A 25,924-nucleotide genomic window follows, 5' to 3' on the forward strand; every position below is an offset into this window, starting at 1 on the left:
TACTCTCATAACCTCCGTTCCCTGATGGAGCGAATGAGACGTATGTGTCGATGTAGTGACATTAGGAGTCGCTCTTGAGAGCCCCGAAACACTTCATTCTTTGAAAAAAGGTCAATGTGAATTGGCGAGTGGAATTTGCATGCCACTCCTCTGGACATACGGGTATAAAATGAGAAGGAATGCCCACTCTCATTCAGGTTTTGTGCTGAAGAGTCGAGACAAGGTCCCAGGCATTTCTGCGGCTAGTACAGCGTTGTGGCAAGAGGGACACAATGTCTCGTTTCCTCCATCAGAGAACGGAGGTTACGACAATAACCGAGACTTTCCCCTTCTGTCATTCACTCAATGTTGTGTCGATGTTGTGACACTAGGGGTCCCTATAGAAAAACGCCACAACAGCTGAACCGTGTTATGTGAACTGCTGATTCAGGTGCAAGCAAGCTGCTGAGTGCTTAATAGCAGGTGCATCAGACTGCACGTATCCTCCCCCAACGCCCCAAAAGACATCATGTAGTTCCCTACATCCCCCTTATTTTGTGCAATCTGGCAACCAATGACTCTTTTAGCATGTAAATGTGTAAAGTTTTAGAAAAAAAACAAGCAAACTCGCCCGCTTTGCGACAAACATTAAAAGTTCTATAAATTTCTCTTTTTTATTATTATTATTAAAACTGAATAATAAATTAACAGGGAAGTAGAGATGGCAAAATAAATGTATAATCTCTGCCTTTATTCAGTTTTTTAATGCCTGACAGAAACGTATCCATCTTTGTAGAGCAATATAATACTTTTGTTAATTGCAGAATAGTCCCATTAGTCACAGATACACTTCAGAAAATTGAGTACATAACTATTTCTGGGCTTAAAAGCTACAGAAACCAAATCAATGCAGAACATTGTATCGCAAAAGCAATACAATGTGCACCACCTCCCATGCACTACTTACAGCCCGATGTGGCCCCTTTACCGAAATAGTTTAAAGTATTCATAATTACTAGAGCCGGGACTATAACGCGTTAATTAAGATTAATTAATTACAGACTTTAACGCGTTAATTAAGATTAATTAATTACACAAAAAATAACACGTTAAACATTTTTTACGCATTTTAATCACACTTATTTTTGCACCGCGGAACGTTTCTCACTGAGTTTCGGTGGACCGATTATACTGGAGCACCAACTACCGTTCATGACTTCAGACAACAACAAACCACAGTGAACATGAACGAAGAAGCTGACGAGACCGCTTTGGTTGGCCCCATGGATGGGAAATTTTGTTACAAAAACGAACGGATGGAAGCGTCGATAAGAGCATGGTTGTGTGCAAGCTATGCAACAAGGAATTCGCATATCACCCCAGCACATCGAGCCTCAAGTATCACCTCAACGCAAAACATATAGCAGCTAGCGTGGACGTTAGCCCAACTCCTATGAACTATATATTATGTTGTTGGTGCAACTGGCACTTTATGTTGAACTCTTTATTGTTTTGGCCAAGGTTATTGAGAGTTGGACTTAGTCTGTTATGGCCTCTGAAGTAACAGAGAGATGTTTTCTAATAGTCAGGGTTTCCAATGTTCTGAATGTACTTGAAAGTATTGTGTTTTACTTAAAAAAAACATAGTTTACAGAAGGTCTACCTACCTATAGGCTACCTGAATTTCTGAAATGTACTATATTTCTAAATATGCTATTGCTACACTTAATGGCAAAAATTGCACTGGTCTGCTGGACTTGGTTGAACAAAAATAAACAATATTTTGTTGCTTAAGCTTATGTATTCAGTCATTATTCAATGGTATACTAAAAATCCATGTGAAAAAAATTACTTCTCACTGTTCTCAGGTCAAATATTTCTGCAATTAAAATGCGATTCATTTCGATTAATTAATTACAAAGCCTCTAATTAATTAGATAAATTTTTGTAATCGAGTCCCGGCCCTAATAATTACACACATCACCTTTACAAATTTGTTTCAGGATTTTACACGAGTAAAAGAAACTGTTATATTTTGACAAAGGTATAGCCTCAGTGGAGGGGAAAGGCGCTAGATGCAAGCGGTACACCTGGTCAGTTGTTACCACGTTGCAGAGTTCTACCGGCTCGGACCTGAGAGAACACAGGATGAAACCGACTCGACCCGGTATTGGGTGTTTCCCAACCCGCTGCTCTGCATATGTCTGATAGGGAGGTGCCTTTGGCACGTGCCCACGAGGATGACACACTTCTTGTCAAGTGTGCTCGGACCCGCAAGGGGGCGGGCACAGCCTGGGTGTGATAGGCCAATGCTATGGCATTAACTACCCAGTGAGAAAGCCTCTGTTTGGAGACAGCGTTCCCTTTCCGCTGTCCACCAAAGCAGACAAAGAGCTGCTCAGAACGTCTAAAGCTCTGCGTGCGGTCCACATAAGTACGCAGGGCACGCACTGGACACAGCAACGAAGGGGATGGGTCTGCCTCCTCCCGGGGCAGCGCTTGCAGGTTCACTACCTGGTCTCTGAAGGGAGTCGTAGGAACCTTGGGCACGTAGCCCGGTCACGGTCTTAAGAGGACGCGAGTGTCTGCCGGACCGAAATCCAGGCAAGTGTCGCTGACAGAGAACGCTTGCAGGCCCCCGACCCTCTTGATGGAAGCGAGCGCAATCAGGAGGGCAGTCTTCAGGGAGAGGGCCTTGAGCTCAACTGATTCTAACAGCTCGAAGGTTGATCTCTGAGAGATCCCATGAGGGGAACAGGCTTGGCCGGGAAAGGTTCAACCTCCGGGGCATCTAAGGAACATGATAATCAAGTCGTGCTCATTCTAAGACTTGCCATCTACTGCGTTGTGATGGGCTGTGATAGCGGCGACATACACCTTCAAGGTGGAGGGGGACAGCCTCCCCTCCAGCCTCTCCTGCAGGAATGAGCGCACTGCGCATCTCTGTAGGTCTTCAGACCGGGAAGAACACCAATTCCCGAACAAGCGCCACTTTAGGGTGTAAAGTTGCCTGTTAGAGGGAGCTCTGGCTTGGATGATTGTGTCTACGACAGCAGGTGGTTAGATCACTTAGATCTTCCACATCCCATCCAGGGGCCAGACGTGGAGGTTCCAGAGGTCTGGGCGCGGATGCCAGAGGGTGCCCCGTCCCTGAGAAAGACGGTCCTTCCTCAGGGGAATTCGCCAGGGAGGGGCTGTCATGAGGAGCACAAGATCCGAGAACCAAGTCTGAGTCGGCCAATTGGGGGCCACCAGAATGACTTGTTCCTCATCCTCCCTGACCTTGCACAGCACCCGTGCAAGAAGGCTAACTGGGGGAAATGCGTACCTGCGCAGCCCGACTGGGGGTGAAGCCTCCACTCTCTGGGCATGAGATGTGAGTGGCGTACAGCAACTTGAGTCACTGGGACCAGAGTCTTGAGTCACTGCTGGCTCCAAAGGAGGAGATGGCGGGAATCTAAGAAGGACAAGAAATACAGCAAGCAACTCTAGGCAGTTGATGTGCCAATGCAGCGGGGGCCCTTTCCAGCGGCTGCATGCCCGTTGCACACGGTGCTCCAACTCCATCTGTGGTGAACATATGCGTTGGGACACCTGCTGTAAAGGGACTCCTGTCCGTAGAAAACCTGTCTGTTCAGGGTTTGAAAGTCTTGTGGCAGGCGGGGGTGATGAACACACGGTGGCAGGCGGGGGAGCATGCCCATCTCAGGACTTGAGACTGGAGCCAGTGCTGAAGCGGTCTCATATGCATCAACCCCAGCGGCATGACCGTCGTGGAGGACGCCATATGCCACAGGAGCCTCTGGAAATGTTTTAGAGGAACTGGCTTGAACAAGATGAAGCATTTCAACACTGACTGCGCATGCTCATTGGTGAGATGGTGAAGCCCTAGGCGGCTGTGGTGCCTGAGCTCCCTGTCCCTAGGGATGCATAGTAACTCTCGGGAGTGGGCCAGGATGAGCCAGTCATTGAGGTAGTTGAGTATGGGCTGCCTCTGCGACCTTCGTATAGATGCGAGGGGACAGGGACATGCCGAAGGGGAGGACCTTGTACCGATACGCCTGGCCATCGAACGCGATCCGTAGAAAGAGTTGCTGTCGAGGCAAGATCGAGACGTGGAAGTACGCATCCTTCAGGTCTACCGGTGAGAACCAATCTTGATGCTGGACGCAAGTTAAGATGTGACTTTGCGTGAGCATTTTGAACGGGAGTTTGTGCAAGGCCCGGTTGAAAATATTGGTCGTAAGCCACCACCTTTCTTGGGTACGATGACGTAAGGGCTGTAGAAACCCTTCTTCATCTCGGCTGGAGGGACAAACTCTATCGTGTCTGAGTAAAAGGGTCACGATCTCCACACGCAAAGTGTTGGCATCTTCGCCGTGCAACGCGGTAAAGCAGATGCCGTCAGGCCTGGCGAACTGGATCGCATAACCGAGTTGTATGGTTCTGGCCAGCCAGCGTGACGGGTTGTGAAGTGAAAGCCACGCATCCAAGCTCCATGCTAGGGGCACTAAGGGGGTGATCGTTTTTGACGTGACCGGCGGGGCTTCACAGCAGGGCGGAACAGGCAATACGGCATCAGGAGGTAAAAGCGCGTCCCGAGGCTCGGGTGCTGAGGGAAGACTCGAAGCACTAACCTTGCTCCGAACACCCGGAAGTGGGGGGTTAGTGACTGAGGAGGAGGTCCTATGAAGGCATCCTCTGGACTCATCAGAACCGGCTGGCCCAGTGAAAGAGGAAATTGCTCTGGTATTGAGTATGTGGGTACCGCAGCCCGAAGGGGGTGCAGCAAAGAAAACAACCTGAACTGAAGATTCTCCTCCCGGTCCTCCTCCGGGGGACGGAGTGGACTGCTTACCAGCTCCAGAGCAAACATCTCGATCTCTGGGTCGTCCGTCTCAGGAATGTTTGGGAGGCTTCGGGGTCCTGTAGGATGTTCGTGAGACACGGGGGGCGTGCGCTTCCTGCGGGGCGCTCGACGCTGGGGCTAAGAGCTGGGCCCGGGTTGAGGCGGAGCTGCACATTATCTGGAAGCCGCAGGAGGATGCCTTCGGCAGGCAGACGGAGCATGGCCCGTGCTGGTGGTGTGACGGGGGTATGATGTGAGAAATGGCCTCCGTCTGCTTCTTCACCACTGAGAACTGCTGGGCGAAGTCCTCGACGGTGTCACTGAAGAGACTGAACTGGGAGATGGGCTTTGTCCATGTCCCACGTTTCGACCAGGTTCAGCCACAGATGTCGTTCCTGAAACACGAGGGTGGCCATCGCCTGCCCGAATATCTGCGCTGTAACCATCATGGCCCTGAGGGTGAGGTCGGTCGCTGAGCTCAGTTCCTGCAGTTCCTGGGGTCAGAACTATCCAAGTTCAGATCTTTAAGTGCCTTGGCCTGGTGAACTTGCAGGAGGGCCACGGCGGGCAAGGCTGAAGCGGCCTGTCCGGCGGCGCTTTAGGCTTTGGAGGTCAGTGAGGCCTTATCCTAAAGGCATTAGAGGGAAGCACTGGGCGTTCCCGCCAGGTGGAGGCGTTCTCGGGACACAGGTGGATCGCAACCGCTCTGTCCACCTGGGGGACCTCGGAGTACCCGTAGACCGCTCCACCGTTGAGGGTACTGAGAGCGAATGAGCGAGGGGGTCAGTTACGGGCAGTAAAAGGTGCCCTCCACGACCTCGTCAGCTCATCATGCACTTCCGGGAAGAAAGGAACTGGGGGGGGGACTGTGAGCGGCGCCCCAGACCCGAGGAACCAATCATCCAGCCGTGAAGGCTGTGGGGAGGACGGAGGGTTCCAGTCCAGCCCCACACTGGTGGCAGCCTGGGCATGCATGTCGGCCATCTGGGCGTCAGCCTCTGACTGGGCGTGCTGACCTGAGGGTGGCAGCCCAATGAAGTCTACTGCGTCAGATGCCGGAACACTCTCTGATGCAGCAGCGAGCTCATCATCCAGCTCAGGGGGCTCAAGAGTATAGGCAGACTGGCTGTGAGGCAAGCAACTGTCACCCCGAGCCTGGGCGGAAGTCAACGAGTGTGTCGGGGGGCGGGTGGTTCATGGGGATGTACGCGGCGAAACCGAGCCCACTGCCATCCCCAAATCTCCTCCATCGCCAGTCGGGTCGTCCTCAATCCCGTGGGAAGAAGGAGCGACGCGGGGGGCGGCTGGAGTGGGTTGCTTTTTAGGAAGGAAAGCCTTGTCCGCAACGTTGCCATGGTAAGGTTCTTGCAGTGAGAACACGAACCATCCACAAATGCTGCCTCGGTGTGATCGTGGCCCAGACACACGAGGCAGCGCCTGTGACCATCAGGAGCGGAGAGAATTCGACCACATCCAGGAACTACGCAGGGATGGAAGGACATCTTTATAAAGACGTGTCCTGAAAAGGACGTTCAACACCGCTGTGTAAAAAGCGATGTCGAAGCACCCGGGGGCAAAGCTGCACTGCCGTGCAGAGAAGGGGAAAGCTGCTGATATGGGCCGTAGATCCAACAGTATATGCTCTTTCAAGAGATGAAGTGAACAGTCTTGTGAATGCAGCTCGCTGATCACACAACCGGTCGGCTCCGAAGAACATTTCTGAATGGACAGACGCATTTCCCTCCCTTTATACGCGTATGTCCGGGGCGGGACAAGCAAATTCTGTCTGCCAATTTCTCATTGGCCTTTGCTCAAGTTCAGAGATGCACAAGGCTCTCAAGAGAGACCCCTAGTGTCACTTCTTCGACACAACGTCAAAGTGAGCAACAGACGGAGAACTACTGTTTTAAAATCCAGTGAGGTGCTGAATATTAACAGGAAATACAGCTAACTGCTTATCTCACCACCACTATTCTGTCTGGTTCCTGTATGCGTTTGGCACAGATTATACTGGTCTCCTCCAGGGAGAGGTCTCAGCAGATGGGCTGTGTATTAGAAACAGATTTTCCATCCACAAGCTAGCTGGGACATGCTCTCAATGAAGTGCTGTGACCCCTACACTCCCTGAGAGAGGGTTCATCAACATCAGCTTCAGAAGAGCTCTTACGAGTCTTCAGTTCACTTTTAAAAGAATCTAAGTGGAGATGTGAAACTCTCAAGTTTGACATGGCTGCTAAATACAGTATGTGTCATCACTAGCTCAAATTGTGAATTCTTTCAATGTTGCTCTGCAACAAACTAGGACTGTCAATCAATAAAAAATGTTTTATATGAATTAACTACATGATGTGCCAATTAATCACAATCACATTAATCACAATTATTTACATACAGTATGTAAATGAGATGAGAAAGGCCCTAAAAAAAATGATTAAATAACAATATTTAAATGAATCTAAAATAATATATATTATAAATACATAATTCAGATAATATAAATACATTACATTATTGTGGCAGACAAGTAAAGCATTGATAACACAATATAAAAAGTGGGTTTAGAAGGCAACATATTGTTTATTTCTGACATTAAACCTGTGATTGGATTGCAACCCATTTTGCAATTTAATTCCTCAATCTATTAGAGAGGGATTTATTATAAAGGCTTTTCAAAGAATGCATCAATGTACACATGTCAGACGGACACTTTGTCTCACTTTGGTTGTGTTGTGTCATAAACACAGCGTAGTTTGAAAAAATTCATTAAATTAAACCCTACAAAAACTTTTTTCTAAAAATATCTAAACATCCATAAAACAAGATTACTGCAGAAGCAATACAGTGTTACATTAGAAGAATTGTTTTCAGAGAATATATCTTGACAGACAGACAGAGATAGAGAGAGAGAGAGAGAGAGAGAGAGAGAGAGAGAGAGAGAGTTAGATAGACTGACAGACAGATAAACAGAGAGACTGACAGACAGATAAACAGAGAGATGGACGGACGGGCAGACAGACAGACAGACAGATAGACGGGCAGACAGATAGATAGAGCTAAACTTTTATTAAATTACAAAAGATTGCAAAATAGAAGCATTTTCACAAGTAATCTTACAGTTTTAGACCCCACTACATATCTTTGCATTTATAAACCATGCAGGACAGTACAGCAACTGTACTGAACGCACCCCAGATCCTGCGGTTCTGCATTCTCACAGTGATGTTGATTCCATCGTTCTGAGACACGCCGTCTGCTAACGCTTCACTCAGGGCATTTGCATACAGCAGAAAACCGTCATGGAAACAGCCAGCAATAAAATCCATCTGAGGAAACACAAAATAGTTACAATGAAAGATCAAGTATTCTAACATCTATATATCATTCTTTACAGACATAGGGGAGACTGCCAATGTTACCTTAAGATGTCCACAAGGCCATGACAAATTATAAGAAACTACCTAAAACCTAGTGCCTTAAAAATATTATGTCTTCAAATAAAATGGTTCAGTGGTTTAACTTGCCCCACATTAGGGGTAAGTAGAACAATTTAGATTTTCCAAATAAAATGAACATCATTATGAATACTTTATAATACATTTATTCACTTATCAAATCACCAGCATGAATGACATTTATATTCTTTGGTCTTCCCTACTGAAGACACACTATACACTGCGTAAAAGAGGGGATGTGCATGTCACTCTAATGAGTGCAATTACAGATATCTGATTTATTGTTTAATCATAACAATAATGTATCTAAGTCTTTAATCTGAGGATTCATTTTGTGAACACTGGTATTTTGCACGAACATGTGGATCACATGTGGATCACAACACAGCTGATTCAGGAAAATGTGACTGACATGAGGAAGCCAAACTTATGACTCAAACGCTTTAAAGAATCACATCTGATCGAGTAGCCAGAGCACACACGGTTTAGCTCCCTGAAACCCTATATAGGAGTGCAGTACTGTCAATTGTTTGACCATGAGACAAGTCCAAAAGACAACTACTGAAGCTACACTCTGGACATATTTTCAATTAAATATGATGTGACAGATGGCCTAAATTATATGCCAACAACCGTGATTTTCTTAATGAGCAACTTACCATTGAGGGTTCCAATTTCACATTAAAGTCCAGCATTGCTCTCTTGTGGAGTTCTTTTCGAAAAGCTGTATATTCAGAGTTATCTGGCTCATGGTACGTTACAATGAACACAGACTGGGGAGACAAAAAAAACAACTCTCAGTTAAGCAAGATTTATAAAAGAACATTAAATGATCTGAGATGTTTCTGAACATTTTGCCAAATCATTTAGCACTGAAGCCAGACACTAAAAGTACAACACCAAGTGATGTTTAAGACTTTCCATAATACAACAACTTACAAAGTCAAAAAAGATCTCTAAATTCCTATTTCTCAGAGGCAAGAACAATTATCATTCACTACATTATGGTATTGGCTCCTTGAAATAAATTATGCACATGCTTGGTCAAAACTCTAATGTCAGTATCTTGCGATACTAGTTTTGTGGAGTTTTGTGGCTTTTAGCCCATGTCTATTGGCTTTGAAACACTCTAGAGTCTAGACGGTAGTGTACACCATAAAGTTGACAAAAGTAACTTGTAGCAGATACACAAATATAGATGTTTTTGTCTTTCGTCTAGGAAAACTGACCAACTGACCATGTCAATCACCATATCGCATCAGATATTTATGCATTTAACCTTTCCCTGCGGCGCTATTGATGACACTTTGCATTAGCATTTCTGAGACATGGGTTCTAGACCCATGGAAACCAGGAAGCAAGTTGTAAGTTGCTTTTGAATGGAGAGCCTGATTCATAGGTTTCATTTTTGCTCTAAAATTGCATTTTTACTCCACTTACCCAAGAGCCCCCATGTCAATAAGACTGCCAGCCCTTACAACCCAAATTTGGAGTGGTACAATGGTTAGAGAGGTTTGCTTACTTTCTTTCCCATTGAAAGTTCAATGACCCACACACCACAGTAAATAGGTCAAAGTTATATTTAATTAAAATGTAATCATTTTTATTGGAGTAAAGTTCTTTTTAAGTTTTATATTCATAGAATATTCGCCAATTATTAAAAAAGAGCATTTCTACATTATTAAAGTTGCAGTGTTTAACCTACACGTCAACTGAATGAACATCAAAAGCAGAATAATTCTGGACGCTGTCTTGTTTCTTGAGTCCAGCTGCATTAATCAACCTTAAGTGAATGACTGCAAAATCACTCATTTCAGTAAATGGAAGCCTAATGGATCATTCACAATCAAAGCAACCAGGCCTTTTCAGCTAAGTGAATATTAGTGAAATTATTAAAAACTGTCACAGCAGCCTTGATGGAACCCTCAAATTTAATTCTGCATGCAGAGGTACAATAACATTTAAATTATTATTATTATTATTATTATTATTATTATTATTATTAATAAACTCATCATAAAAATCATACAAAACCTTGAACCACAATATAAGGTAGCAGACAGCTGAAGTGTTTAAGAATACTGCTGTTGCTGTAACTGCTGGAATGATCCATTATGAACAAAAGGACATAAAAGCTATTGATAAACCTTGGCTAATGATTAATAATAAAGTAGAAAATGTTTTTGACTCAAGCTCAGTAGTTACTATGGGTGTTGTTAATACTGATACCTGAAATAGCTTGATGGGGTCACTGAACTGAAAATCTGAGCTTTGCCAGGGCACTGAAGCATTACCACTTAGACTCTCAGCAAACACATCCAGGTAGAAGATGGCATAGTCCTCCCGGTTCTTCACCTCATCCTCAAACAGCTTCATTATATGGAAGAATGTCTCCAGAGGGCCGCAGATGTAAACAACTATGGAGGAACATGATAAGACAGGTCAATAGAACAGATAAGAAGATAAAAATACATTAAACAAGCACTTCAGTTGCCAGGATTTCAGATTAGAAACTATATATTTTTATTTTCTGAAGAAAATGTTAGTAGTGCCCACTTGCCCGTGCAAAGGTCAGGGACAAGATGCTAAGGTGTTGTGGGTGGTTCCCAAAGTCTTAGTTATTTTATTTGGTCTATTTTGAACAAATCCTTTCGGTGAACGAATCACTCTCATTCACTTGAACAAGGTCCTGAATGATTCAATGGCTTACTCTTAAAGCCCCGTACACACATGCAAAATGTTGACACCCATTCACTTGTATTGTATGGACCTACAGAGCTGAAATATTCTTCTACAAATCGTCATTTGTGTTTTGCAGAAGAAAAAAGTCATACACATCTAGGATGGCATGAGAGTGAGAAAATGGGTGCAAATTTTGGGGTGAACTATCTGTTTAAGTTTAATTTCTTATTAGTTTGCTTTTTAAGGTAAAATTAGTTACAAACTGAAGTAATTTTTATTTAATTACCGTTGAAGAAAATCAAACTGAAACTCTCACTCTATGGAATGGTGGTGGTGTAGTGGTCTAAGCACATAACTGGTAATCTGGTAATCAAAAAGACACTGGTTCGAGCCCCACAGCCACCACCATTGTGTCCTTGAGCAAGGCACTTAACTCCAGGTTGCTCCAGGGGGATTGTCCCTGTAATAATTGCACTGTAAGTCGCTTTGGATAAAAGCGTCTGCCAAATGCATAAATGTAAATGTAAATGAAACACTGAGAACTCATAAAATCAAGTAGCAATGACAGAAATTATTGTGACAGGTAACATCGATGGAAACAAATATTTGTTGTACATAGATATGGTGAAAACTTAGATTTTCAATGTCAACCTATAGGTATTTCCCCTTGATTTATATCATCTGACTTCATCTGATCAAAGCGCAGAGAGCTGGACCTTCCTCTCTGAATGGCAACATATTGATGCATAAAAGCTTCTAGACATGGCACGAGTGTATGTATGTGTGTGAGTGCATTTTCCCTAGCGTCTACTCGATGGGCATTATTTCCATTAGGAGTGTGTTTCAGCATTACTACTGCCAGCTCAGAGGCCAGGCTCCCAGTAAGCAGACGTTTCCTCAAGTGCTAGACCAAAGTCTGTCTCTCGGCCCCCAAATCTTCAGCTCTTCCAGCCTAACGTAGACAAACTCATGCCAAGTAGTCCTGCTGTCTCCTGGATGCGCTCCAAGACAAATGTACAAAAAGGCAAGGAAAATGTTCAGCTGTGTTATAGAATTTATAAGGATCTGCTTGAGCCTGTCTGATACAAAGCCTTTGAAAACTGTATGAGAACATTTTGTTTCACAAGAGCTGGGAGCAGACAGTCCACAGTCCATGCCGAGGGTCCATAACACACATTTTGTTATGGGTTTGTGCTAAATCATTCTGCTGGTGCCAAAGTCAATTGTTTGTTTTGTGAACTACATAAAAAGTGTTTCAGCAGTGTTTAGTTAATTTGAAATTGTTATAAATGGTGATCAATAACCCCAGAGACAGTATAAAGAGGTGATGGACATCCGAAGACAGCGAATGGGAGAAATCGCAACGCTCAATATGGCGACTGTAGGAAAGGAAGTGCTATGGAGTGGTGGTGGCGTAGTGGCTAAAGCACAGGGCTGGTAATCAGAAGGTCACAGGTTCTAACCCCATGGCCACCACCATTGTGTCCTTGAGCAAGGCACTTAACTCCAGGTTGCTCTGGGGGGATTGTCCCTGTAAGTCGCTTTGGATAAAAGCACTGTAAGTCGATTTGGATAAAAGCGTCTGCCAAATGCATAAATGTAAATGTAAATGTACCCTTTCATTCAATAGTCAATAAACAGCCAGTACCCATTCTGGGGTTGTTTACTCTAGAATGTGCATGCACGTTTAAAGGTGAACTCAGCGATTCCCGAGAAACACTGTTGATATTCTGGCAAAACAAACACTCCCCTCCCTTCAGTGCTCCTTTGGAAGCTCTGCCCTCGACTTATCATAATCCTTCTTTTTTTAGTTTATATTCATCTTAACTTGTTTCTCAGCCATTTGTCCTCCTTAGACTTTAGGAAATTTGCATCAGCCAGATTTACCATCGCTCTTCTAATGAATTTCCCTCTCACTCTGCCCCCAACCCTCATCCTGTGCATGCACAAGAACCACCCCTGTTGCTGATTGGCTGGAGTAGTGTTGTGTGGATTGCTCTGATCCACTTTGTTTTTGTCCCATTTACAAAAAAAAGTTGATTGATATTTAGAAATGTCGGCCCTCTGAAAAGTATAATCATGCATATGTACTCAGTACTTGGTTTGGGCCCCTTTTGCATTAATTACTGCCTCAATGCGGCGTGGCATGGATGCTATCAGCCTGTGGCACTGCTGAGGTGTTATGGAAGACCAAGATGCTTCAATAGCAGCCTTCAGCTCTTCTGCATTGTTTGGTCTCATGTCTCTCATCTTTCTCTTGGCAATGCCCCATAGATTCTCTATGGGGTTCAGGTCAGGCGAGTTTGCTGGCCAATCAAGCACAGTAATACCATGGTCATTGAACCAGGTTTTGGTACTTTTGGCAGTGTGGGCAGGTGCCAAGTCCTGCTGGAAAATGAAGTCAGCATCTCCATAAAGCTTGTCTGCTGAAGGAAGCATGAAGTGCTCTAAAATGTCCCGGTAGGCGGCTGCGTTGACTCTGGACTTAATAAAGCACAGTGGACCAACACCAGCCGATGACATGGCTCCCCAAACCAACACAGAGTGTGGAAACTTCACACTGGACTTCAAGCATCTTGGATTGTGTGCCTCTCCATTCTTCCTCCAGACTCTGGGACCTTGGTTTCCAAATGAGATGCAAAATTTGCTCTCATCAGAAAAGAGGACTTTGGACCACTGAGCAACAGACCAGTTCTTTTTTCTTTAGCCCAGGTAAGACGTTTGACATTTGAAGCCCATGTCCAGGACCCGTCTGTGTGTGGTGGCTCTTGATGCAGTAACTCCAGCCTCAGTCCACTCCTTGTGAAGCTCCCACACACATTTGAATGGCCTTTTCCTGACAATCCTCTCCAGGCTACGGTCATCCCTGCTGCTTGTGCACCTTTTTCTTCCACACTTTTCCCTTCCACTTAACTTTCTATTAATGTGCTTTGATACAGCACTTTGAGAACATCCAACTTCTTTTGCAATTACCTTTTGAGGCTTTCCGTCCTTGTGGAGGGTGTCAATGATGGTTTTCTGCACAACTGTCAGGTCAGCAGTCTTCCCCATGATTGTGAATTCAACTGAACCAGACCGAGAGACCATTTAAAGGCTCAGGAACCCTTTGCAGATGTTTAGCTGATTAGAGTGTGACACTTTGAGCCTACAATACTGAACCTTTTCACAATATTCTAATTTTCTGAGATTCTGAATTTGGGGTTTTCATAAGCTGTAAGCCATAATCATCAAAATTATATCAAATAAAGGCTTGAAATATCTTACTTTGCATGTAATGAGTCTATATAATATATTAGTTTCACCTTTTAAGTTGAATTACTGAAATTAATGAACTTTTGCACGATATTCAAATTTTTCAAGTTTCACCTGTATATATTTATAGCAGAGTCTCATATATGATATGTACAATGTTAAATTATTTTACTTCAGATGGATGGGATACAAAAGTGGCTGAAATAGCTCTGCAGCACGCCAGCAGAACGTGGTATCCATTTAATGTCTGCCTAACCCAACACCGCAACAGACGCTTCCAGTTAAGACAGCTTCATTGATGATAATAGGATAATTTGCTTTTGATGCGATTCCCCATGCTGCTCGCATCCCACAGCGAGGGTGTAACAGTACAGAGACCAAAACAAAGTTTCTTAACATAATTCTGCGCAAATGAAGTAAAGCTTGTTACTAGCCTGACTGTCATTCAGCACACTGGTTTTAACTTTAGGTGGAAAAACATTCAGAATTAAAGGTATTTTCAAGGCTCAATCGACAGCATTTCTGGCATAATGTTAATTATCACAAAAAATTATTTCGACACGTTCCTCATTTTCTTTTAAAAAAGCAAAAATGGAGGTTACAGTGAGGCACTTATAATGGAAGTGAATGGGGGCCAATTTTTGGAGGGTTTAAAGGCAGAAATGTGAAGCTTATAATTTTATAAAAGCATTTACACCAATTCTTATGCTAAAACTTGTCTATTATTTCAGCTGTAAAGTTGTCTTAATTGTCATTTTTTTACAGTCGATTTAGGATTTTAAGGTTTGTTGAAATTACATTGTCATGGCAACAAAGTTGTAAAATTGGCAATAACTTAACACATAAAAGGTTAGTAAGTGGTTTTATCACACTTAAATCATGTTAACACACATACTGTTTATGTCTTGTAGCTATACTTAAAAACAGTTATTTTAAGTTTTATCAAGTAATATAGATTATACTTATCAAATATTTTAATGTTTACAGATTGGCCCGTTCACTTCCATTGTAAATGCCTCGCTGGAACCCAGATTTGTAAAAGAGGTGCAAGTCAAAATTTAATTTTATAGACTCAACAGTTTATTGAACTTGTATTGAACCCGGAATATTCCTTTAACACAACAACTTACAATGTGATCATGTTGCTTAAAACCTGTTGGGGGATTAAAATTCATGGAGTCATGGATTTCCTCAGGAATTTTAGAATTAGCGGTTTCTGATTTTTTTGTAAAATAAGGTCTGTGGTCAACATAACATGAAGAGATTCCAACATTAATTAAACACTGCCTCCATCAAACACAAAACATGTTTTAACCATAAGTTGCTGAGTACTAAAACTACCATAGAGATTTGAAGTGAGTTTACAAATCGGACAACCATTGTAGTCCTTACACATTCACTTGTTTGGAACTTAGACACCCGCTGAGTAAACTTGTATTATTTGGATAGCTATTGAAGTGATGGCGAATGACACTCATGTCAATGTTCTCCACTCATTTTAGCATCCTGTTTTTGAAAATATGTACATAGAGCAACTGAATAAAAATGATATGTCACTGATTCACTCTATAGCTCTCCTTTCACAAAGATATGTCAGAATGTGATATGCCATAAGTCTTTCTTCAAAGGCAACTGGTACTTCCCAAATTGCAGTCATTTTAGAAGTGAAACAAACTCTATTCTTTTACATGTGTGAGGTGTGTTTGGAGCTTGCGTAGTACCAACATCTGCTATAGATCATTCAAGTACTCGAGTGTGCTCGCTCTTTCATACACACACAAACAAAAAAACACAGTTTGGCACCCTCTTCTATTCAGCCATTTGACATTTGGTTCTAATTTGCTTCCATTCATCCGAGAGGCAAAAAGTTGCATGCTTGAACAATGTTACCTTTAGAAACTTTGAAATGAAATAACATTTTTGAAAAGCTTTCAATCACCACTAACATTTTATAACTTATTTTGTACACCTTATTGAGGAGAGGTGTGCTACTACTTTTCTACGTGATCAGACTTGTCTTTTTCATTTGGCGGATGAAAATCAGGCCAAAAAGTCACTGTTTCCCACATTTAAACCAAAGGAAAAGGTGTTTGAGCCATGGCCCATTAACGCGAGTTCGAATACAGTTCACAAAATTTCCTTATCCCATTCCTCCACTATTGCCCGTCCGCTTCTGACTGTGTGTTTAACCAATAAAGAGGTTAAAAGGCCACAAAAACATAAAACAAGGTTATGATGACACATTACAGCCACGGGGCTGATCATTATTTCATCAGTTAATGGAATGTGATTCCACAAACTGAACAAGCCCCAACAACAACAAGCAAAAACATTAATTATTCTGACCCCAGGGTCATTGGAACATACAGTAACTCAGTGAGGAAGTAGAGAGAGACACCCTGACGTCTCTGGATGATGTAAACAATAATAATATTAAGAGACACCATTGTAACTAATTTTACTAGATGCTTTAAGACAAAACACACCATAAAGGTTTAGACGTGCTTTCTAAATTAAAGGCAACATCTCCATATTGAAGGTTATACAGAGCTACTGTAAAAGTGCTTTGGCATCTAGAAACTTCATATAGATTGTATTTAAGACCAATGTATTATATAGACCAAATATATTAAAGTGTGCATTATATTAAAGTGTGCATTACAGTATTTTACATACGGGTAAGTAAGGGGTGCCTGAACACCTTAAATGTGGTAAAATCACTACAACATACAGCCAAGAGTGGATTATTTCTTTAAAAAAAGGGCAACAGCAACATGATAAAAAAACACTGAAGTTCATCAAATATTTACATTTATTAATCATAAACAGAATAAACAATTCGTCCACCAAGTTGTATGGGCCTAGTTAATTAGCCTAACAAGGAGCAGTTACAATTTTTGAAGACTAAATATTTCTGAATGTAATATTAATGGAGATGAAGTCATCTGTTCAAGCTAACAGTTGTAAACTGTTATTCTGTCACATGGCATTGAGCAGGGGTGGAAAGAGTACTGAAAAATAATACTTAAGAAAAAGTACTGTTACTTTTTAAAAATGTAGTTTGAGTAGAGTAAAAGTACCTGTCCTAAAAACTACTCAAGTAAGAGTAAAAGTGTTGCTCATTTAAAAGTACTCATGAGTAGTGAGTACTGAGTCGCAAAACCTATGCCCATTATAATGAACACTGTATGCCAGCTTTTAAAAAACATCACTTATCTATGATAAACACTACATCAATCTGATTCCAAAAAAGTATTGATTTGCGAAAGCTTTGCCCCTTTCTAATAAAAACTCGATGCTGCAATTTAAGAATGTAGCACACGTTTGCCAGAAATAATTAAAATATAGGTATTTTAAAGGTGTTTGTGACTGACAAATTAAAAAATATATATTACTTATCTTTGATACTGTAAACACAACATGAATCTGCTTTAAAAAAATAAAAAATAATAAAAGGGTGACATGATTACTGAAATGAAAAGATGAAACGTTATTTTCAATATCATAATGTATGAAACAATTACATTAAAATCAGTTTATGTTTAATGTCTACATTTCCCTTAATGTCCATAAAGTGAGTTATTGTTGTGCATAAAACATGTACAAAACAGTGCAAGGAATGCAAAACAAACCCACTAAAAAGCAGGGTCATGTCCCCCACAATAGAGGGGGTAGAGTAGTTGTTTGGTACAGGGCCACATCGGACTTCAAATAAATAATTCACACAAAAATGAAAATTCTCTCATAATTTCTCATCGTCACCCTTATGCCATCCCGGATGTGTATGACTATCTTTCATCAGCAGAACAGATTAAAGATTTTTAGAATAATATCTCAGCTCTGTAGGTCAGTACAATGCAAGAGAATGGGTGCCAAAATTTGTAAGCTCCAAAAATCACATAAATCAGCATAATCCATGTGACTCCAGTGGATACATCCATGTCTTCAGAAGAGATATGATAGGTTGAGTGAGAAACAGGTACATTTTTACTATAAATTGAGTGGTGGTGGTGTAGTGGTCTAAACCACATAACTGGTAAACTGGTAATTAGAAGATCGCTGGTTCGATCCCCACGGCCGCCACCATTGTGTCCTTGAGCAAGGCACTTAACTCCAGGTTGTTCCGGGGGGTTTGTCCCTGTAATAAGTGCACTGTAAGTCACTCTGGATAAAAGCGTCTGCTAAATGCATAAATGTAAATGTAAATTCTCCTCCTTGCTCAGTTAATCTCCACTTTCACTTTCTTCTTCTTTTGATTTGGTGATTCACATTCTTCATGCATATCACCATCTACTGGGCAGGGAGAAGAATGTCTAGCAAAAATGTACTTACTGTATATATTGATCTTTTTCTCACCCACATCTATCATATCACTTCTGAAGTCATGCATTTAAGTGGACTCTTAAAACCACTAGTCTGGAAGCACAGATTTTAATTTTCTAATTTATAGTTTTTGCTTTTAAAGGTGCACTCAGTAATTTTTCCAAAATAAAAAGGTTTTACTTACTAAAAAATATATATATAGTAATATTGAAACATGTATAATCTCATGAACACTCGCATGAGATGAGGACTCTAGTCATATCAGTAACCTTATAAAGGCCATTTTATTCTACATGGAGAGGGTCTTCTCGTGGGGGCAGCCATGTTAGAATCAAATGACCAGCCGAATACTATCAAAGTTCTTTCAAGGTAAGTCAGTCCTCTCTGTGGCCATATTTGGAATGCTCCTGGGCAGCTGTTTTTATGTAAACAAGCAGCATTAAAGTACAGCTCCTATCTACATGAATGAGGAAAGACTGCGATCTCCAAAGCGGTTGGTCAAAATTACAATCAAAGTACGTATTTAAAATCAGCAGTAAAATCTGACAACAATGGTATCACAATTTGTGCTTCTTTAGCTTAGATCGCAGTTAAAAAGCTATTTTTCATGCTGGACTAGCTAATGCACAAGCACGTTCTCGAGTTGACTGACGGGTGATGTCTGTATGTAAAAGGTGATTGGCTCTTTTACCTGTAAGGCGGGACTTATTTTTCTACATCTGTTGGCCGTTGGATGTTCCTATTTCTCCCATTCATTTCAGTAGCAGTGGTCCGTCTCTGATAAACTGTCACTGACACTCAGTAAATGCCCTATTATTGGACACTTTCACTTAGGGATTAAATGAATCATGGCTGACTGTGAATAGTGAATTTCTACAATGGCATCTGCAACTGAAGACTATATTGTGATTGAATGATGCTGCATCCACACCACAGGTGTCTGTGTGAGTTCAAGACTGAGTGCACCTTTAAATTATAGAAAAGTTAAGGGAGACAAGAAAGTAGCAAGGAGACAGACTCGATTTGAAGCTGAGAGAGTATGATGACCCTTACTGTATGTGTCAAGAGCACACGCACTCCCCATTGCACCACAACCACAACAAAGCTGACATCAAATAAAACATTTTAATGCAATTTGAGATCCAATCCATTACTGAAGGAAAATACAGCTGAAACGCTTGTATGCGCTAATTACTTACATATGTTTATAAATGAGTCTTACGAGTGCATCTATGACATGGCTAATCAAGAACTGTGAGCAGACAATCAAGCTAACAGTAAAACGGCAACTGCAAGCAATTAGCCATAAAAGTGCTCTAAATGTTCGCACAATAGGGTATTTAAATGTCAGACCAATTTAGAACATTTTAACTGCTCTCAAAAACTATAAAATAATATCAGAAAAATGTCATGTGGTGATGCTATAAATTATTTCTTTAATGTGCTTATTGAGTAAACATGGGGCAGTCTGGCACTGGCAGAACCATGCGTAACTCGGTGAGGTTATGATAAGGGCAGAAATCTGGTGGCAATCAAGTACCAGTATAAAATTGTGCTGGGTAGTTGTAAAGCCCAACTTTAAGTCTCTATGATATTCTGGTCCCTAGATATGGCTCTGGTCCCTCTAAATCTACAGGGATTTGTTTCATGGCAGAGGCTATTTGCACTAAACGTGAATAGCAACTAAAAGAATCTTCTTTGCACTAAATGCAAATAGTGTTAGATGCTATTTGTACTCCTAATTAAATACTAATATACAGTATAGGGGCAACACTGCAGTATATTTATAGTATTTATTTAGAGTCCCACAGACAGCCCACACCAACTCCTACCCCTAAACCTAACACTAACCTACCCTTACAAAAAAGTAACCATGGTAACTACAGTATATTAACACCATATTACTGTTGTAACACCATGGTTAATTACATTAAAGCTTCTGCCAAAAAAGACATGGTTGCAACAATATTATCATGGTAAAAACATGATTAATTTTACCTGGATCATTCCTTGAGCAAGGCACTTAACTCCAGGTTGCTCCGGGGGGATTGTCCCTGTAATAAGTGCACTGTAAGTCGCTTTGGATAAAAGCGTCTGCCAAATGCATAAATGTAAATGTAAATGTAAATTCTCCTCCTTGCTCAGTTAATCAGTGTACATGATTTAAACATATTTTTCAAAAGTACTATTCATTTCTGTATGGGTAAAACTTTCTTATTGTGGAAAAAATTACATAGTGCACATTTGATCCATGTAAAATCTTTAAATGTATGAGCAATAGAAATAGTGATGAACTAGAATAGATAAATAGATAAACAAGTAGACCTGTCAGGTCAGGACCATCGTGACTCATCCCATGTTATATTGATTAAAATTTTTGAACTCATTTCTCAAACTACAAAGTATTCTATATATTTTAAAACAACTATGCCTCACGTCCATGAGTACTCTGAGGTTTTTTTTTAGTCAATCTGACTCTGATAAATCTGATAAATGCACTTTCTACACCTGATCTTTCATGACAATGTCTTAAACCTGTCAAAAATAACAGGATCAGCACATCAGAGGAAATATACAAAATGTGGAACACCAATGAACGCTAACCATTTTCAATGAACTGCATCTTGTCTGTTAACTGCAGCTGTGTTCAGCTTCTAACAAGACAAAATCTCCTATTGATTTTTTCTGTCTCAGAGCTGTGCAGTAGCATTGCTTCCTGCAGATAATAAACGTAACAAAAATGTTGAGCATTTCAGTAATCGTGTTCCCAATTCAACAATGAGGCTAATTTGTTTTACAAACAAAAAATTGTTTTGCAATAAACATTTCTTTCATCTGATTTTCTCAATACTGTGCCTCAGTTCACAATTATGATTGTCTTGATGCTGGGAAAATTGTAAATCTACTAGGTAACAAGTGGAATGCCAAAAAAAACTGAATGAAAATGAATGAAAGATTATTAAAGGAATATTTCAGGTTCAATACAAGTTATGCACAATCAAAAGTATTTGTGGCATTATGTTGATAATAATTTTGTTTAATTTATTTATTAATAATTTAGTTTTGCTAAAATCTGGGTTACAGTGAAGCATTTACAATGGAAGTCAAAGGGGCCGATCTGTAAACGTAAAAATGCGTACTTTAAAATCGCTCTTTAACCTTTATTTTTTTTGCGTAAATTTACAGTATATCCGTCATGCCATGACGACATAACGCCGTAAACCCTAAAACAATTTAAACAACTTTATATCTCAAATAATGCACAAGAGTTTTTTGTTCTCCCCAATTTGGAATGCCCAATTCCCAATGCACTTTCCTGTCCTCATGGTGGAGTAGTGACTCAGTTGCCTCGACCGTCAATCCGCGCATCATATTACGTGGCTTGTTGAGCGTGTAGTATAGTATATTTTTCAATATTCTAGTATGTTTCTTATATATCAAAATACTTATATGAGTTTCCTTGCCTTTGTGTGACCCAGGAGAGAGCATATGAGGTTACTAAAAGTGTTGATGCTGCAGAGGCCACAAAGAGCACCCAGCTGTAACAAAATAATGAGACTAAGGACCTTGAAGATAGACTAAAGCCAAGTTTCTACCAGTAAAAAGATATCAAAAGGCTCTGTGAGATAATGGTGGCAAATAGTATCCATTGGTTACAAAAATAACAAAGGGGCACAGAAATGAGGTAATGCCAGATAACAAACTGTATAGAAGAGGAGGTTTTGGACTAAGACAGTCAGAACGGACAGCTGGCCGGTCTCATGTTTGTTGGTGTTCAATAAACTACAACTTTGGCATCTGGAACTCAAGACTCCGAGAGTTTTCTTACAACTTAGAGAGATTCATCGCGATATTCCACGACAGTAGCGCATGTGGAGGCTTCACGCTATTCTCCGCGGCATCCACGCACAACTCACCACGTGCCCCACCGAGAACGAGAACCAAATTATAGCAACCACGAGGAGTTTACCCCATGTGACTCTACCCTGCCTAACAACCGGCCAATTTGGTTGCTTAGGAGACCTGGCTGGAGTCAATGCACAAGTTAACCAAAGAATTAATATAAGTGCATGTCTGCCTTTAAACCCTTAAAAAAAATCCCATTTACTTCCATTGTAAGTGCCTCAATGTAACCTCAATTTGTTTTCCTTTTTTTTTTTTTTTTTAAAGAAAAGGACGGATGAGTCGAAATTATTATTTGTGCCTGGAATGTTCCTTTAATTATTCAACATATTAGGCCATGCAGCTTTTGTTTGTGTGTGTGTGTGTGTGTGTGTGTGTGTGTGTGTGTGTGTGTGTGTGTGTGTGTGTGTGTGTGTGTGTGTGTGTGTGTGTGTGTGTGTGTGTGTGTGGAAAGAGAGAAAAAGACAGCAAGAGATCACCCCAAATGTGAAAATCAGTTAATTTATCCATGCCAAAGCACCCTCATTTCAAATAAATGTTGGAGACTGTTGTGTAACGAAAACATTGCTGATAGCAGAAACATTATTCTCTGAGTTAAGTTCTGATATCAGACTATTTAGTGCATTAGAATTAGGCATTTCTTATCATCTAGATATAAAATATCAAATCTACTGCATATAGTGCATCCGTGAGTGGAACATTATGCAATCAGTGTTGATGTAGAAACTCGGTGACCAGCTGCATTCTTATTTGCTTAAAATTAAAGGAAATATTTCTCAGCTAAACTAAAAGGAACTAATGAATTGTCTTTATCAAGCCCTTCGGGGGAATTTAGATAAAAAATAATGATAATACTTGTAAATCCACATTTTGCCTCCCTGAGAGCAGACACAAAAGACCTCAGTGACATACATTATGGGTTCTCATCATTCCATGTATTAATTCAGTCCTGCTACTATAATAGCTTTTGACAGCTCAAGAGGTTATGAGAATGTCAAGAGGAGGGATTAGGCTGCATTCTTTAAAATGAAACACGTTTTGATGGTTATTTGCAGTACCATCATCTCAACAAAGAACCCTATTCTAATCAAGAACATTATTATTTTTTTTTTTTTTTTTACTGTTCTAAATAAGTTCTTGATGTTGCATTATTTCTTCCAAAACAGCAGTCTATAAAACTCTTGTCGGCTCTAATTTGATACTTTAATTGTTGGAGTGTATCAGTTGATTTTAACACTTGTATTTCTTGAACTTTGCATGCACCGTTCCTTAACCAATTAGAACATTATACTTGAAAATAACTATATGTGTTACAGGCCAAAGAGTTCACGGTTTTCTGAGCACAAGGTGTCCATACATTACTTTATTAACAGTGGATAGGGCTGGCCGCATGCCCTCCTGTGGAACCCGGATTGGTGGTGCTGTAAATAACTTGCAGAGGGCACCACAGGGCCAAAAATACAGCCCGGGGACACACAGGTTGTCAGCTCTAAACCAAAGGTTTATCCCTCAGAACTACTGTATAGAAGGACATCAATGCCTCATAGTAGTATTGAGAATTGTATCAGAATTAGTTCAGACTTTGGACTGAGAAGATCAGTAAAGCTGTTGTTGCCATGTATGAGGGATGCTTTATGCAATAACATGAGCAATGTTTATTGACAAGGGTGTAGATTTGGCTTGAAAATTTCAGGGGGTTACAGTGTGAAGAATTTATTATGGGGAGGGTTGTACTTGCTTGAGGGTTAACCCCATCCCCCTTGGGATCAACACCCCTGTTTATTGATAAGCGGGTAAATGTGTGTGTGGTGCACCATGAATAGGCCTACTGTGGTAATGGCATGAACAATGGTAACATGCCTCAAAAAACACAGGTATACTTTGAAGTATATTCTATTTTGGAGTGATATGTTAACACTGTGGAACGTGTTTACTCTAAAAGGGTCTTTTTTTTTTTTTTAATGTAACCAATTTTTAAAATGTATGCATTTAAATTGAATAACAAATTTGTAATTTTATTCCAAGCAATTTTAACAGTTCTGGAAATGTTTACAGAGACTAGCGGTGTCACAGAGACAGTTGTGATCATTGCATTATTTCATTGATATCTTACAGGGAATTGGGACTTTTAATTGAAAAATCAGTTGTTGTTGTTGTTGTTTTGAAAGACTCAATTTAATTTAGTGCAATTTAAATGCGTAGCTCTTAATGATTCAGTACCTACGTGTTTTTTCGTTCATGTCAACCACATAGTTTTCCTTTTGTACGAAAAAAAAAAAAAAAACTAAATTTGAGTTGTTCTGAATCTAAACTTACTTCTCCCGCTGTCCCTTATAAATGTGACGATTTCTTGATAATTGAAAGTTTGCGGTTCTTCGTAAGGAAAAGCCTCCACGGTGATGTTTTCCTTGCCCAGAATGATGTAAATGCCTTCGGAGAGGAAATAATGCGGTCGATCGTCTTGTTTCAGGTCGTGGAAAATCATCAGCGCGCGCATGGTCCAGTTAAAATGCGCGTGCAGATAACTGGCAAAGTCCCCGAGTTTCGTGGTGGTCGGACCCGTCCTGACAATAGTTTTGAACTCATCCCTCTTGTCAAAACCATACGCGAGTCCTCCCGCAGTTATCAGTGGGAGTTTCCAGTGGGATGCGAACCGTCCGACCGACGCGACTGAATACGCGCACCCGGGTCCGATGAACGCGTCGGGTTTATTATAGAGTTTTGTATCCACCGCGATTATTTGTGCCTCATTTTCGGAGCAAGAGCCAAAAGAATCCTCTGTGCTAAAGTTGAGAAGGTTTATCTTGTGTCCCCTTAAAAGTCCACTCTTCTCTATGTTCTCTTGCGCCATTCGGATAGCCGGGAGCACGCGCGGCGTTGCCCACGGATACTTTAAATTATAGGGCAACATCACCGCTACGGTAATGTTTCCTTTTTCTGTTCTGCATCCAGGTACGAATACGTAGATACACAACACAATGAAGTGATATCCCATCCTTAGCCCAGATCCCATCTTAAGTTATAAGAAGAGCGCGCGAGGTAAGAGGTTATTATTCTCTTCAGTGAGAAAAATCCTCTTTAAAGTGGATTGAACAATCCATATGACGCCTTTTCCCTCTGTAGCCTCAAGAATTTGTTCTTAGATTCTCCTTGTTCTCTGTTAAATGGGCTTTCTTGAATGAGGGACTCCAGTCTATGTGATAACTTCCATCCAGATGAGTCGAACATAACCGAGCGCAGCCCTCAGAACGTCCCCCTGACACACGTCATGACAGCTGCCACGCGATAGATTAGTTAACGGCTCCCTCTGTCTGTCAGGTATTGTAGTTGTTACATTGTGCGATGTATTTTATTTTTTTAATTATTTTTTCAGTTGTTTTTTGTTATTATTATTATTATTATTACTGCGGAGAACATTCAACAACAAAAAAATAATAATAAACGTACAGCACATAATATCAACAACAACAATAACATGTATAAA

At 41.1% G+C, this 25,924-nt stretch overlaps 1 protein-coding gene across 1 annotated transcript in view; it reads right to left on the reverse strand.

The window, feature by feature from the left end:
- Positions 1 to 25,661, reverse strand: part of LOC127634225 (atrial natriuretic peptide receptor 2-like) — an 83,684-nt gene extending 58,023 nt beyond the window's left edge. The window contains exons 1-4 of the mRNA XM_052113685.1: positions 24,757 to 25,661; positions 10,510 to 10,697; positions 8,940 to 9,053; positions 8,016 to 8,151 (exon numbers count right to left, since the gene is read on the reverse strand). Of these exons, the coding sequence (XP_051969645.1) occupies positions 8,016 to 8,151; positions 8,940 to 9,053; positions 10,510 to 10,697; positions 24,757 to 25,453 (1,135 nt within the window). The 5' untranslated portion in view covers positions 25,454 to 25,661. The remainder of the gene's footprint in view (positions 1 to 8,015; positions 8,152 to 8,939; positions 9,054 to 10,509; positions 10,698 to 24,756) is intronic.
- Between the last annotated feature and the right edge of the window lie 263 nt (positions 25,662 to 25,924).

The sequence above is a fragment of the Xyrauchen texanus genome, chromosome 4, assembly GCF_025860055.1.
Source record: "Xyrauchen texanus isolate HMW12.3.18 chromosome 4, RBS_HiC_50CHRs, whole genome shotgun sequence".
Taxonomy (NCBI): domain Eukaryota; kingdom Metazoa; phylum Chordata; class Actinopteri; order Cypriniformes; family Catostomidae; genus Xyrauchen; species Xyrauchen texanus.